General features: G+C 43.8%; 2 protein-coding genes across 9 annotated transcripts in view; one reads left to right on the top strand and one right to left on the bottom strand.

The window, feature by feature from the left end:
- The window catches only part of BCCIP (BRCA2 and CDKN1A interacting protein), a 29990-nt gene extending 18732 nt beyond the window's left edge, over positions 1–11258 (top strand). The window contains exon 8 of the mRNA XM_001139618.7: positions 10857–11258. Within this exon, the coding sequence (XP_001139618.3) occupies positions 10857–10975 (119 nt within the window). The 3' untranslated portion in view covers positions 10976–11258. The remainder of the gene's footprint in view (positions 1–10856) is intronic.
- The window catches only part of DHX32 (DEAH-box helicase 32 (putative)), a 60137-nt gene that overhangs the window by 5921 nt on the left and 40269 nt on the right, over positions 1–13947 (bottom strand). For 7 of the 8 annotated variants that reach the window (XM_001138928.6, XM_054659966.2, XM_063782243.1 and 4 more), the window contains 3 exons: positions 11690–11932; positions 10275–10374; positions 10025–10183 (listed from right to left, as the gene is read on the bottom strand). In XM_001138928.6, the coding sequence (XP_001138928.1) occupies positions 10025–10183; positions 10275–10374; positions 11690–11932 (502 nt within the window). The remainder of the gene's footprint in view (positions 1–10024; positions 10184–10274; positions 10375–11689; positions 11933–13947) is intronic. The other variant, XM_016919595.4, reaches the window with a different exon arrangement.

Here is a 13947-nt window from a genome sequence, read left to right on the forward strand (position 1 = left end):
GAACTCGCGGTCACAGTACTGGAGAGAGACACACAGATCTAAGTCAGGGGCCAGAGGGAGCTCCCTCAACTAGGCAGCACAGCCCCACTGATCAGCGCATGTGTGTAAGGAACCACCTCAGGCCAGAGAAAGAGCCATGTGAGAGGATTAGAAAGAATAGTGGTGCTGACACAGGACCTAGGGTAGGGCCTGTTCCCACCACCCTAGCTGGAAAACCTCATGATTTGTGGGGCACTGGGTAGAAAACACAAGTGAGAAACCCTAGATGGGCACTGCCACCTGACACATCTATACAGCAGGACCTGAAAGGATCACACTGCATCCTAGGACAAAGCTCAAAAGTACCTCTGGGACTACAAAAATATTCAGTGCCCAAGAAGGTAAAGTGTACAATGTCTAGCATCCAGTAGAGAGGCATGAAAAGCAGGAAAATACATTGCATAATACAGAGAAAAATTAATCACAACTGACCTGGATCTCAGATGCTAGAAATAGCAGACAAAGATGTTATTTCCCAGTGCAAATAAAGAAATAAAGATAGCAAGCTGATTCTCTCCATCTCTTTATTTCTTTTAAGTTTATGTAACATCGATAATGATGTGGTATTATATATGCTCAATCTTTACCAAAGTTTTTAAATATCCATTTATTTAAAGAAATATATTCTCTTTGTGGAATAAGGCTATATATAGATTGGTGCAAAAGTAATTGCGGTTTTTGCCATTACTTTCAATGGCAAAAACCACGATTATTTTTGCACCAACCTAATATTTATTAAATAAATACATGTGTTTTGTCCACCCTTCTGGTTCCTGGTATAGCAATAAAGGTCACACAATGAAGCAAATCCCATAATAGAAAGCTGCTGTATTGTTATACCCCAAAACTGCAGGATTTATGAGCCACTAGGTTGGTTTTGTTTTAGTTCCAGTAAGTGCAAGGTGGGCAGGAGCTGAAGACTCTGGGGCCCTAAGAAGCGCTTGAACCTGTCTGCTCCTGGGAGATCAAAGTAACATATGGTAAAAATTTTCTTATGTGCTGTCTAAACTTTGATCATTAAGCTCTATGTCTAAATTTCAGGCAAACTGAGTAGCTCAAAAACCTCACTTTGGGAGGCCAAGGCGGGAGGATCACGAGGTCAGGAGATTGAGACCATCCTGGCTAACATGGTGAAACCCCGTCTCAACTAAAAAAATACAAAAAATTAGCCGGGCGTGGTGGCAGGCGCCTGTGGTCCCAGCTACTCAGGAGGTTGAAGCAGGAGAATGGCATGAACCCAGGAAGTGGAGCTTGCAGTGAGCCGAGATGGCACCACTGCACTCCAGCCTGGGCGACAGAGCGAGACTCCGTCTCAAAAAAAACCTACTGACAAACTTCGATTTGATAAAATTCCTCCATTCCTGTCAGGACAACTGGAAGGCATTAGAAGCCACTACTGTGGGCTGGGAAATGACTCAGGGAAGCTGTGATGCAGCCCACCATACCTCCAGTCCTGCTGGAGGACAGCGGAGCCAGCACCAGATATAACTTCAGCCTCACACGCCCACCACAGGCAAAAGATCTGCTACTAGGAGTGAGGGGGCAGTGCCAAACCACCCAAGGGAAATCTGCAGGGAACCCAGACATCCGCTGGAGTACTGAAGCAAGGCTTTCATCCTTACCTTGGGGCAAATATGTTGAATTTCCCTATTCTGAATGTTTTCCCATCAAGATTTAAAACTGAGCAGAAGCTTATGGCTTCTCAGAGATATTCCTGTCCTGCCTGGGTCCTGACATACAGCATTACCGTCTTGTTCATTCTTGGGGACCTTTGGACTAACCATGACCTTGAGAAGTCACAATCATGGGAAATAAACAGATGGGCTATTCAGAAAAAAAGTTCAAGAGTTCTATCAGTGAGGCATGACATGAAAAGTAACAGCCGATCTGCTGGAGAAGGTACAAGAAGCAGCATCAGAAATAAGCATCTTAAACAGAGCAGGAAGGGGCTGGAGTACAAACTTAACTACTGAAAGCTTTTCAGAAACCAGTTTCTATAAATCAGCAAAGCTGCTGCATTGTAAGTTACAGGATCTTTGGCAATTGTCCCTTTAAGCATCTGGCTTGACAGCCAGGCTCTGTCCCCAAAGGGCACCTACTATTCATTTTTACACCCTGGAGTTGAGTTGGCCGCACACAGGGTTAGTAACATAAATGACTTCATGATTCTGCTCCTGGTCCTACAACAGAAAAGGAGAGGATGTTCTTGGGGTTTTATTATATTAGAAAGAATGAGTTAATGAATGCAGATTACACAGGTGAAGGAACATTAATAAATAACTAAATAGGATTTGCTAATATTATATTCTGCATTTTATCTCCCCAGTGTGGCCCATAAACTTGCTTAGCTAAAAAGGAGAAGAGTTTAGATGGGGGTTCTTTAGGGCAGTGCTGCTTAAGTATAATCCATAGTGAGTAACGCTAACAAATGGAATGGAAGTGTTTTAGTGTCAGGCCTCTTTGTTCTGGCAGTGCAAAATCAGACTGCTTTATTCTGAAGGCAATTTTGAGATGAACCAAACATCATCTTTATTAAGCTCGCTTGCCAGCGGCAGCTGTACTCCCTGTGGAATAGCTCACTGCAAGGTCACACTCCTCCTCCACTACCATCACTCAAAGTAATGTGAAGGGCTATCATTACAGTATTTCTTCACTGTTCTGTGTGTCTGTTTTCTGTGGAACCCCAGACGCCAAGCTCCAATATGTGCCTGCATTTTCCTTCCTTGGCATCAGTAGAAAACCTAGTTACAAAGAGGTCATTAAACTGCAACCAGCAGAGGAGAAGCCGATGCAGCGCTAACTCCAAGCTGAGCACAGGCCAAGTGGAGTCCAAGGCCACGGCAGTTCCAGAGCTGACAGCCCCACGCAGCATGTTTCCCATGCTCTTATAATGTTCTTATAGATGTCAGATGGTAGGAAGCCTCGGTTGGCTCCCAAACCCTCACAGGAAGTCTGTCTACTCAGGTGCTCAGGAGGCTTCCTCCAGCCAGGTCTCTTTTGTTATAACAATCTTTGGCCTACTTTCTGCCTAATCTGGCAAAAATGGCTCAGAAACACTGAATTTCCTCTCAAGGTAGCTGCCATTATGCAAATGTATGCCAACATATTTATATGTACTTTCCTACAGGTAAAAGTTTTAGTCTGCAATTATTCCTGGGAATATGCATAGGAGAGAGAACATCATGCCTTCTCTTGTCTAAAGTGGACATGTATTTCCACGAGAATAGGGCAGGGGGTCTCCTGGTAACCAGTCCCCAAAGCCAGGGCCATTCCCTCTCCTTCCACCACACTCCTTAACCCCCTTTCTTCCCAATAAGAGCAGAGAAGTAAGGCTGGATTTGAGTCATTAGAGTTGGAAAGGATGTTAGAGATAGAGTGGCCTCCATGGTAAACTGAAGAAAAGCATTTTCAACTCCCCGCCCACTGGCGGGAGCCAAGATCCTTCTGTCCAGCCTTGCCCTGGGCAGGGCTCTCGGGTAATGGCAGTATCCCCACCGCCCTCCCAGTGCCACCCGCACCGTGAGGCAGGCGGAGGCCAGCTCCTCCGAGCTTAGCCGTGCCTGAAGACCTCTCACACGCCAGCTCTGCTCCTGCCCGTGACATGGAAGGAAACACACGCAGACCTTTGACAGCCACAGGCACCTCCTGATCCTCTCGACTCTCCCTGCATGTCACATCACTCCCACCGCCCAGGCCTCAGAAAGGACTAAGTGGGGAAGGAAGCTGAGTTTGTCTCCCACACGTGACTGCCTTTGCTCATGTTCTGGGGAAGACTATCGGCCTTCTAGAGGGCACCTGTCTAGTCAGTATTCCTCAAGCGTAAGGGCATTGGGAAAGTTCTGCCACTTCACAAATTACCAACGGTCTCCACTCCCAGTAACCATTCTTACAGCCAGGAAGCTGGCCCCAGGTTTTTGTAGTGGTGACTAGCTGAAGACTCTCCCCACCCTCATACCATTATAGAGAACTATCTTTAAACAAGAGTTGGCATTGTAGTTAGATAGTATGGAACTGGCAGCCCCAGAACAACCTAGAAAAATCAGGAAAAAAAATGCATGGGTTTTAAAATGACCATACAATGGGTGTTTTCTATATGAGTAGTTAAAGGACTTTATGTTTGGTGTTGGTTCATGATTTCCTTATAAGGGTGAGGCTCAAATTATTATTTGCTCTCAGTCTATTTTGAGTATCTTGTGCTATTGGCACTGGCAAGGCTCTGGGGCAGGCACACGTCTGGGACAGCCTCACTCTTGGCCCTTCTAGCATGGATGCTCTCATTTATATATGGAGATGCACACGTAAATCAAGAATCCTGCTCTACTGGAAATGCACTTTTACCTCCAAATTGTCCCCTTTTATAGGAACTGTACCTTCACTTCCATACTTATAGGACAGGATTTTGTGCCACGTGACAACACCACATTATCACTACTAACCCCAGTCACAGGGGACTGGTTCAGGGTGGGCAGCTTCTCAAATAGAATCAATGGCTCCCTTTCTTGGGCGTTTTTGACTTTAGACCAAGGGAGTTTCCAGGAGCTGACATAGTAAATCATAAGGCTTAGGGCAGAGAGCAGCTAAGACTCTGCCCAGTTCCTAACGGGTCATTAACTAGTACCCATCGCGGCCTGGGGGTTGGAGACCCCTGCATTAATGTATATACACATTTACATCAATGGACAGAGAGAAATGCAGTTATCACTTAGGAGGGCTGAAGGAGCAAATGAAGTTTCTGTTTCTGATTTATTTTAGGGTTGGGACTTGGGCATTGTGTAAAAGAGTCCACAGGGGGAGGCTCTACACATTTGCATAATGCCAGCTAACTACTCATATAGAAAACACCCATTGTATGGTCATTTTAAAACCCATGCATTTTTCTTCCTGATTTTTCTAGGTTGTTCTGGGACTGCCAGTTCCATACCATGGAAGGGAGGGAGGGAGGGAACCCAGAGATACAGAGATGAGAAACTAAAAAACTTGTTTTGGATTTCTTAAGATACCTCAGTTCCCTTATCATAATTCACTTTTTCCTTGTGCTAGTTTGAGCTGGATTACTAGTGCTTGCATTCAGAAGAATTTAATATATCCACTGCAACATAATACATTCTATAACAGAGTGCATCCAGAGTGCCACTGGAACTTCCAAATGGTAGGGACGTAGCCTAGGGAAGAACAAAAAGAGCTATACTCACATAGTACCTACTGTGTGCCAGGTACATGCATTAATGCAGAGGTCCCCAAACTTTTTGGCACCAGGGACCGACTTCATGGAAGACAATTTTTCCACAGACCACAGGGTGGAGAGGATGGTTGTGAGATGATTCAAGCTCGTTACATGTGCACTTTATTTTTATTATTATTACATTGTAATATATAATGAAATAATTATACGACTCATCATAGTGTAGAATCAGTGGGAGCCCTTGAGCTTGTTTTCCTGTAACTAGACGGTCCCATCTGGGGGTGATGGGAGACAGTGACAGATCATCAGGCATTAGATTCTCATAAGGAGCGGGCAGCCTAGATCCCTGGCATGTGCAGTTCATAATAGGGTTCGAGCTCCTACGAGAATCCAGTGCTGCCACTGATCTGACAGGAGGTGGAGCTCAGGCAGTAATGCTCGCTTGCCCCCCACTAACCTCCTGCTGTCCGGCCCAGTTCCTAACAGGCCACGAACTGGTACCCATCACTGCCTAGGGGTTGGGGACCCCTGCATTAATGTATATACACATTTACATAAATGGACAGAGAAAAATGCAGTTATCACTTAGGAGGGCTGAAGGAGCAAATGAAGCTTCTGTTTCTGATTTATTTTAGGGTTGGGACTTGGGCATTGTGTAAAAGAGTCCACAGGGGGAGAAACTGAAGAATGAAGAGATGGTGTAGACCCTAAGACTCTACAATGTCTAGGGCCTCTGGGGAATAGCATTAAGAGTTGGCTCTGAAGAGGACAGGGAGGAAAGCCTTCTGCTTCACTTAATTTCACAGGGACATGTTCCCAAAACCTGGCATTTGCCTAACTCCTACTCCTTTACACTGTACATGGCAATTTTGCATAAACATCTCATTTGTACCTCTAAATAACCCCAGGATACAAGAGGGCAGACACTCTACCCTAATTTTACAGATGAGAAAAAGACAAGTGGCTTGCCAAAGCCACATGGCCACCCAGCTGTTTTGTCATATGTAAAGTGAGGTTTTGAACTTGGGCCTTCCACCGGCAGTGTTGAACCTGGCACCTGGCATGCTCTGCCAGCACAGCTGATGCTGGACTCCCAAGTCCAGTGCTGTTGCTGTTATCTACCATGGCTCTTCCTGGCTCCGGCCCATCTCAGAGGCAATCTGGTGATGTCTCCTAATAACTGAGGGTCATTATCTGCTTCTCACACCCATTAAAACTGCTCTTTCTAGGACCCTCTGCAGCTCAGGGACCCTGTGGTGCAGAGCTCAGGTAGGAGTCACTCAGACGATGACTGTGCTATAGCATTTACTATACACCAGTCACTTTTCTAAGGGGCATGCATATGTTAACTAATTTATCTTAATAACTCTATGAACCAATTGCTTTGATTATCCTCATATTCAGATAAATGAAGTGAAGCAATGAGAGTCCTAATTTACTGAATAATACCCCACTAGCAACTGATGGGGCCAGGCTTGGAGCCCTGGCAGCCTGGCCCAAGAGCCTGTGCCTTTTGGCGTAGTCCCCTCAATATGGGGACCATCTACCCCAGTTTACCCAGGGCGGTATCTGTTTCCACCTTTCATCCCAGCTTAATCATTAATAGCATTCATGCCCCTGTCCCATGAAGTTCACAGGGACATGGTCAGTTTGTCTGAATTCATCGCAAAATAAACAGGTTCCATTAAGTTAAATTGCTGTTTTGTTTTGTTTTGTTAGCAGGGAGGGGTCACTCCTGCTAAGCCACAGCCATCTTTCCGCCTGCACTGTTGCACGCAAAAACATATCAACTTAAATGATAAGCCATATAGTTCCCAGGCCCACAAGAGCCTAAAGGGCTTCAGGAGCCAAAAGTACTTCCATTCTGGGCCCTTTAAAACCTCTCCTGGATTTTGTTTTCACTTTCTGTAACATTATTTACTTTATTGTTTCCAAGATCCTCACACTGGCCCTGGAAAGTTGTTTTGGCATGTTTGCGTCTCTTTTTCACACCCCCTCATCTGAGTGTAGTAGTAACTTTTGTGTAGCCTTTAAACAGATAATAGTGTAACCATCATTAACTTAAAAACCTAGGCTGTGGCCTCCTGACAGTCATGCTAGAATATTTGCTCGACTCTCTGGGCTGTTTGGGCAGTGCCAGTCCTGCCTGTAGGTGTCAGGCACTGCGGCAGAGCTATGGGGAGGGCCACATGTGAGGGCCGTTGGCAGCCTGCTTCCTCCCATTCTCCTCTTAGTACCTGTAAATGTTATATATAGTATAGTAAATGTTACTTTAACATTTAAAGATCATTTTGTAAATTCCAAAGCCAAATCTTGAGTTTCCAAGTGATTTACAAACAAGCGCATATACTTCTCTAGTATTCTTACAAACTGGGCTTTTAGTGTGGTAAATACTATTCCAGAAGGTCTTGATGAATGGGTTTAGGAATCCTCTGGTGAAAGATCTGCACCATCACAACAGATGACACCACTGTAGAATCTTTTGTTTCTCTTTTGAACCAGGGTCTTGCTCTGTCGCCCTGTCTGAAGTACAGCAGCACGATCATAGCTCACTGCAACCTTGAACCCTGGACTCAAGTGATCCTCCTGACTCAGCTTCCCAAACAGCTAGTACTACAGGCGTATGCCACCACACCTGGCTCATTAAAAAAAAAAAAAAAAAAAAATTTTGTAGAGATGGGGTCTTGTTATATTGCCCAGGCTGGTCTTGAATTCCTGGCCCTCAAGCAGTTCTCCCACCTCAGCCTCCCAAGGTGCCAGGATTACAGGTGTGAGCCACCATGCCCAGCCCTGCAGAATCTTTAATTCGTCTTTTCACCAGTGCCATCCCTGGCCTCTGCAGCCTTTGACTTTCTTTTCTTTCTTTCTTTTTTTTTTTTTGAGACAGAGTTTTGCTCTTGTTGCCCAGGCTGCAGTGCAATGGCGCAATCTTGGTTCACTGCAACCTCCACCTCCTGAGTTCAAGTGATTCTCCTGCCTCAGCCTCCCAAGTAGCTGGGATTACAGGCATGCGCTACCATGCCCGGCTAATTTTGTTTTTAGTAGAGACGAGATTTCACCACGTTGGTCAGGCTGGTCTTGAACTCCTGACCTCAGGTGATCCACCCACCTCGGCCTCCCAAAATGCTGGGATTAGAGGCGTGAGCCACTGTGCCCAGCAACTTTATTTTCTTCCTGCATTTTCCCCTGTTTTCATGAGGCGTTGCCTTATCTGACGTGCCATGCCTGTTTGTGTTTGGGTTCACTTTTCTTTTCATAATCCAAAGAATCATAGATCATACCAAAGCCAGTCATCTGGCTACTACCAAATGAGTTCTGCCTCTGAATACAAAGATGACCTCTGGTGTAGTCTGGTACCTTTTGGCTAGTTTTTCTCCAAATTTCTATCTAGGTACCACTGCCTTCCCAGGGTAGCGGCAGTCTCAGGCCATCTGTTTCCACTGAAGTGGTCAGCTGGTCCTGAGGCCTCCTACCCCAATGGACAGTGACTGTGTCATTCAGGATGGAGGTCAATTGTCAGGCAGCCAAGGAAGAAAAATACAACTGATTTTTTAAAAAGAGGTCCAGATCAGGGGAATTCAATTAACAGCCTGTAGCCTAGTTATGCCAAATTCATTTTCACATGGTTCATGCATCCTGAAAAGGGTAACAAGTTTGCTGGATTTGCGTATTTCAATTATAAGTTGAATTAAATGCAGCAGCTGCGAGCATCTTTTTCTTTTTTTGCTTCCAAAACAATGAGTCAGAATTAATCCACAGTTATATTTTCCCCAAGCACAGCAGAAAAGTTATGTGTGTATTGTCAGGAGACAAAAATAAATTGTTACTCTAACCCTTTTGTCCCCCAGTTATCAGCTTTAAGCCTCATGGAATGAGCAGCACAGAGGGTGACTATCGAGAGAACACAGTGAGATAGTTTGCTTTTAAAAATCCTTGACATCACCAAGCCTGCCTTTTCTTCTCCCTGCATTTCTAGTCCACCAAACATCTACTACCCTGAGCAAGAAGATGCCTAGGAAATCAACAGGTGGTGATTCCTGGGCTTATGAGATGAACAGTGGGACTGGAAGAGCAATTTTCAAAAATGAAACCTATCTTGTTGGGGCTCAGGACACACCACCCCAAAATATGACTGGAGGAGACTAGAATATGCCACCCCAAAATATACTTCTCTGGCATATTTTGAGCTGGTTATTCTGAGAAACTGCAGACATAGGACTAGCTCTGAAAAGCTGTCACTTTGTAAAAGAAATCTACATCTACAAAGGAAATCTACATTAATAAGTGTGGTGGCTTGCACCTGTGGTCCCAGCTATTTGGGAAGCTGTGGTGGGAGGATCACTTGAGCCTGTGAGGTGGAGGTTGCAGTGAGCTATGATCACGCCACTATACTCCAGTCTGAGCAACAGAGCAAGACCCTGTCTCAAAAAAAAAAAAAAAAGAAAAGAAAAGAAAAGAAAAAAGGACAATTCAAGCTGCTGAGAATTCTTCTTTCTGCTGATTCACCCTTACGCTTCCATACTCCACATTACCCAGCTCCTTAAGCCCAGTTCCCCTGTGCTGCAGTGTCCAACAGCAGACACATTTCTCGTGTCAGAACAGTTATTTCCTAGAGGTTTGTGGGGTTTTAAAAATTACCTTCAGAGACTGTTTACCTCTAGTGGGAAAATGCTTCAGTCCAAACCAACGCCCCCTCCATGCTTGTGTGCACTGCTGCGCATCATGTGAACTCAGGACAGAGAATGGGCAGGAGAAGGTGAATCTCAGCCTACATGCCTGGCTGACATGGGAGCATAAGGCTACCTGGTCTGTTCATGAAGTCACAGTGGCCTAGGCCCGCAATGTCTATCCTCTTCATAAAAAGCACCATGCTTGTTAGGTTGGCTTCCTGCATTTCTGCTGGCTTAAGTGGCGTCATGTCTTTGGAGGCAAATTCTTCAGTGTACAGGCAGAAAAATTTTCCTAAAAGACACCAAGAAAAATGGCTTTAATATTTCTGGGTTGCCTGCATACAAGAATTGACAACATTTAGTATTTGTGTCCACAGCACTACCTGAAGAAGATGAGCCAAGAATCTGCTTGCGTATCTCTGCCTGGCTCTGGCTGATGGGCTGCATGACGAGCGAGTTTGCTCTTATTCTCGGGTTGTACACCTTTAAATGCAAAGACAGCATCATTAGCGTCAGATAAGTCATGATTCAGTAGGCTCACTGATCCTGAAGAGAATATGCTGCGCAGTACTTTACTCCATGCAATGCACTGCCACAGACTCATTTTCTTTGCACGATATTTATTATTGTTTCACTTGCCTTGAGATGGAAACTGCAAGTGCTTTGATAAATGGATTTAAAGGTTGTCTGCTTTCATTGTGGCTTCAATAACTATGAGACCTTTGTGTCATCTGCTGAAATACTAGCACTGTCACTTCTCAAAGCACTGTACTGGTGAATGATAACATATGCTCATATGTCACACAGAGAAAGGGTTCTCACCTGATAGTGCCATGTTTCTTTATAGTTTTGTTCAAATCAACCAGGATCTTGGTGGTCTCACCTGTACAACACATACTGAGAGTTCCAATCATAACAGCTAATACAGAAACTGCGTATGGCACTAACAATGATTTTCCTTACAGGTGGTTCACGGGGGAAAGTGACAGCCCTGATTTCTCTGAAGGCTGGACTAATTCAATCAAGATCAACTCTAAGTGATTTCCAGGGAACCTTCATGACTGTTGGAATTGCTCTGTCATAATAAGTCAGGGATATTTAGGAGGCTCATAGTCTCCTGGAGGGATAAAACATCTCGGCACCTAGTAATGGTAAATTAGTCAATATTTGTTAGTTTCGTTTGAGATCTCAAATGTTAGGATTTTCTGAAGTCTCAGTGTCTTTCAGAGTTTGAGATTCCTTGTTTTCATTTTTTCTAATTTTTAATTTAAAAGTAATAAAGAATATTTTGTAATGATTAGGATGAAAATTTTATCATGTCAGTTATAAGCCAAAATTTGCTAAAATTAAAGTCAGTATACTTGAAACAAGTTTCTAGTAAGTTCTCTGGGGTAAGATACTAATTACTCTGATAAAGGGGCTATCAAAAAAATCCAGTAAATTGTTCCTAAGATCAGTTTAAGAGTCAAACAATTTGCTTTGCTAGTACCTTAGCTAAAGAAAAAATACTGTTAAAGATGACTATCACCTTTACGCTCTAGTAGTTGAGTCTTTCCTCAAAACTTTCTCCTTTGGCAGCTCAATCAATTTAATTCATTTCCAAACCTCCAACATGCTAATGGAATCAAGACTTTTGTTACTGGCTGCAATAATTCTTCTTTGCACTCATGACCAAATTCAACGAATCCCCAGGTCACATAGTTCATCCTCACTTCCTGATCAGTAAAATGGTAGGAAACTGAGAAACTAGTGCTTGACAACGATCAGCAGTCTGTTTAACCTACTCAATAATAATTACCTTTCTTCTTTCCACACCCACATCGATAACAAATCTGACTGAGTTGCTCCAGATCAAAAACTCTCCAGAGCTAGTAGTTAACACCACTCTTCTTTGATAAACTTGGCATCTTTTTTCTGTTTCATCGAGTGGCTTGAACAATGAACATTTCTCTTTTGGATACAAAGGAACAACCACCAGTTCTCCAAGATCTGGGTTTAGGTTAGATCCTTGATAGACAGTTTCACAGACTTTCTCAATATCCTAAAGAAAAAAAAACCCATGAAAATAAAATACAATGCAAACAACGTCACTATTAAAAAAAGTCTGAATTACAAAAAATTTTAGGCAATACTACGTAACAGATACAGGGAAAGAAATCCCTGTGTTGCTGCCTACATGTATCTTTAAATAAGTAAAGATGCACCTAAATGAGAAAACGTCTTTGGGGAAGTTAAATATAATTTATATTGTTTTCCCATTTAATTTTGTTAGATTTCACTAAAAATCTAAGTAAAAAAGATGACTTCCCACAACTGCCATAGTTTTTACAGCTCAATTCCATTCTCTAGGTCTCTAGCTTATGTCTCTTTCCTTTCCATACCATTTGTAGAATGGGATTGAATTAACTCAAGGGTTTTGTAGGAAGACAGATCCATCTAGAAAAATAGCAAGGTATCACAGGTCACTGAGAACTAGGTGAGCTGTGCTCGTTTCCTGATCTGCTAAGCGGCTCCCAGGAAGCTGGGCAGAGGCCGCTCCACGGGGTCCCACATCAGCTGGTACACAGGTACGGTCCCTTGCTTGCACTTCCTTTTTCCACATATAATTGATTTACTTGGGGCAGATTTTTTACCAAGCAAACAGCATGGCTGTTGATCCTAATGAGTGAAAACTTGCCAATTGGAATAATGAGAACAAAACGTTTTCTCCATTCTTATAATTCTGATTACTTCACTTTACTCCACATATTAAGGAAGGATTGTTTAGAAATTAAAAGGAAGGCCAGGAGTGGTGGCTCACGCCTGTAATCCCAGCACTTTGGGAGGCTGAGGCGGGCGGATCATGAAGTCAAGAGATTGGGACCATCCTGGCCAACATGGTGAAACCCTGTCTACTAAAAATACAAAAATTAGCTGGGCATGATGGCATGCGTCTGTAGTCCCAGCTACTCACAAGGCTGAGGCAGGAGAATCACTTGAACCCGGGAGACGGAGGTTGCAGCGAGCCGAGATCGTGCCACTGCACTCCAGCCTGGCAACAGAGTGAGACTCCGTCTCAAAAAAAAAAAAAAAAAAGAAATTAAAAGGAAAAGAATGAGTACTTGAGCTAAGCTGCATCCCCTGAACCTGGCTGCTGCTTGGCCTTAGGAGGACACGCATTCATTCCTCCCAGATGAGTCCATCAAGCAAGCTTCTCACTGGTGCAACTTAACAGCTAACCTGGATTTGGAAAGGGGTATTTGATTCCAGCAGCCCATTCATGAGCAATTTCCTATCAAGATAAACTGTTTTTTTTTTTTTGAGATGGAGTCTCGCTCTGTTGCCCAGGCTGGAGTGCAGTGGCCCGATCTCAGCTCACTGCAAGCTCTGCCTCTCAGGTTCACGCCATTCTCCTGCCTCAGCCTCCCGAGTAGCTGGGACTACAGGTGCCCACCACCATGGCTGGCTAATTTTTTTGTATTTTTAGTAGAGACGGGGCTTCACCGTGTTAGCCAGGATGGTCTCGATCTCCTGACCTCATGATCTGCCTGCCTTGGCCTCCCAAAGTGCTGGGATTACAGGCATAAGCCACCGCACCTGGCCCAAGGTAAACTTTTTATTGCACTGAAATATTTACTTTTATTCTCCTAGAAGATGTGGGAAAAATAATTATGGCCACTAATTCTTTATTTGGTTGTAGCTGCTAAAACTTTTTAGTCATAGGTGAATTCTTCGGTCTAATGCTCTCTCACTGAGCTATTTTGGCTGCCTTGTAAGTTGGTTCTAATGTTGAATTTTGTTCCAAATGGCAATAAAAAAGAATTTGTAAAATCTTCAGAAGGGAAAAAGCAGAGCAAAACAGAAATAGATAAATAGTTTAGGCTCCTCAAGCACAGCTGATACAGGGCTTTAAGGCCATAATCTGCAGAATTTGGGGCAGAAAAGCTTTAAAAAATGTGCATCTGGTACTTCAGACATTTTGTTTATTCATTTCCTTGATTCTTATTCAATGTATGTGGTTTATTTACATATGCATAACTTTCCTATAACTACCTGCACAGTTACGGAAAACAGCAA

Source organism: Pan troglodytes, chromosome 8 (genome assembly GCF_028858775.2).
Source record: "Pan troglodytes isolate AG18354 chromosome 8, NHGRI_mPanTro3-v2.0_pri, whole genome shotgun sequence".
In the NCBI taxonomy this organism is placed as follows: domain Eukaryota; kingdom Metazoa; phylum Chordata; class Mammalia; order Primates; family Hominidae; genus Pan; species Pan troglodytes.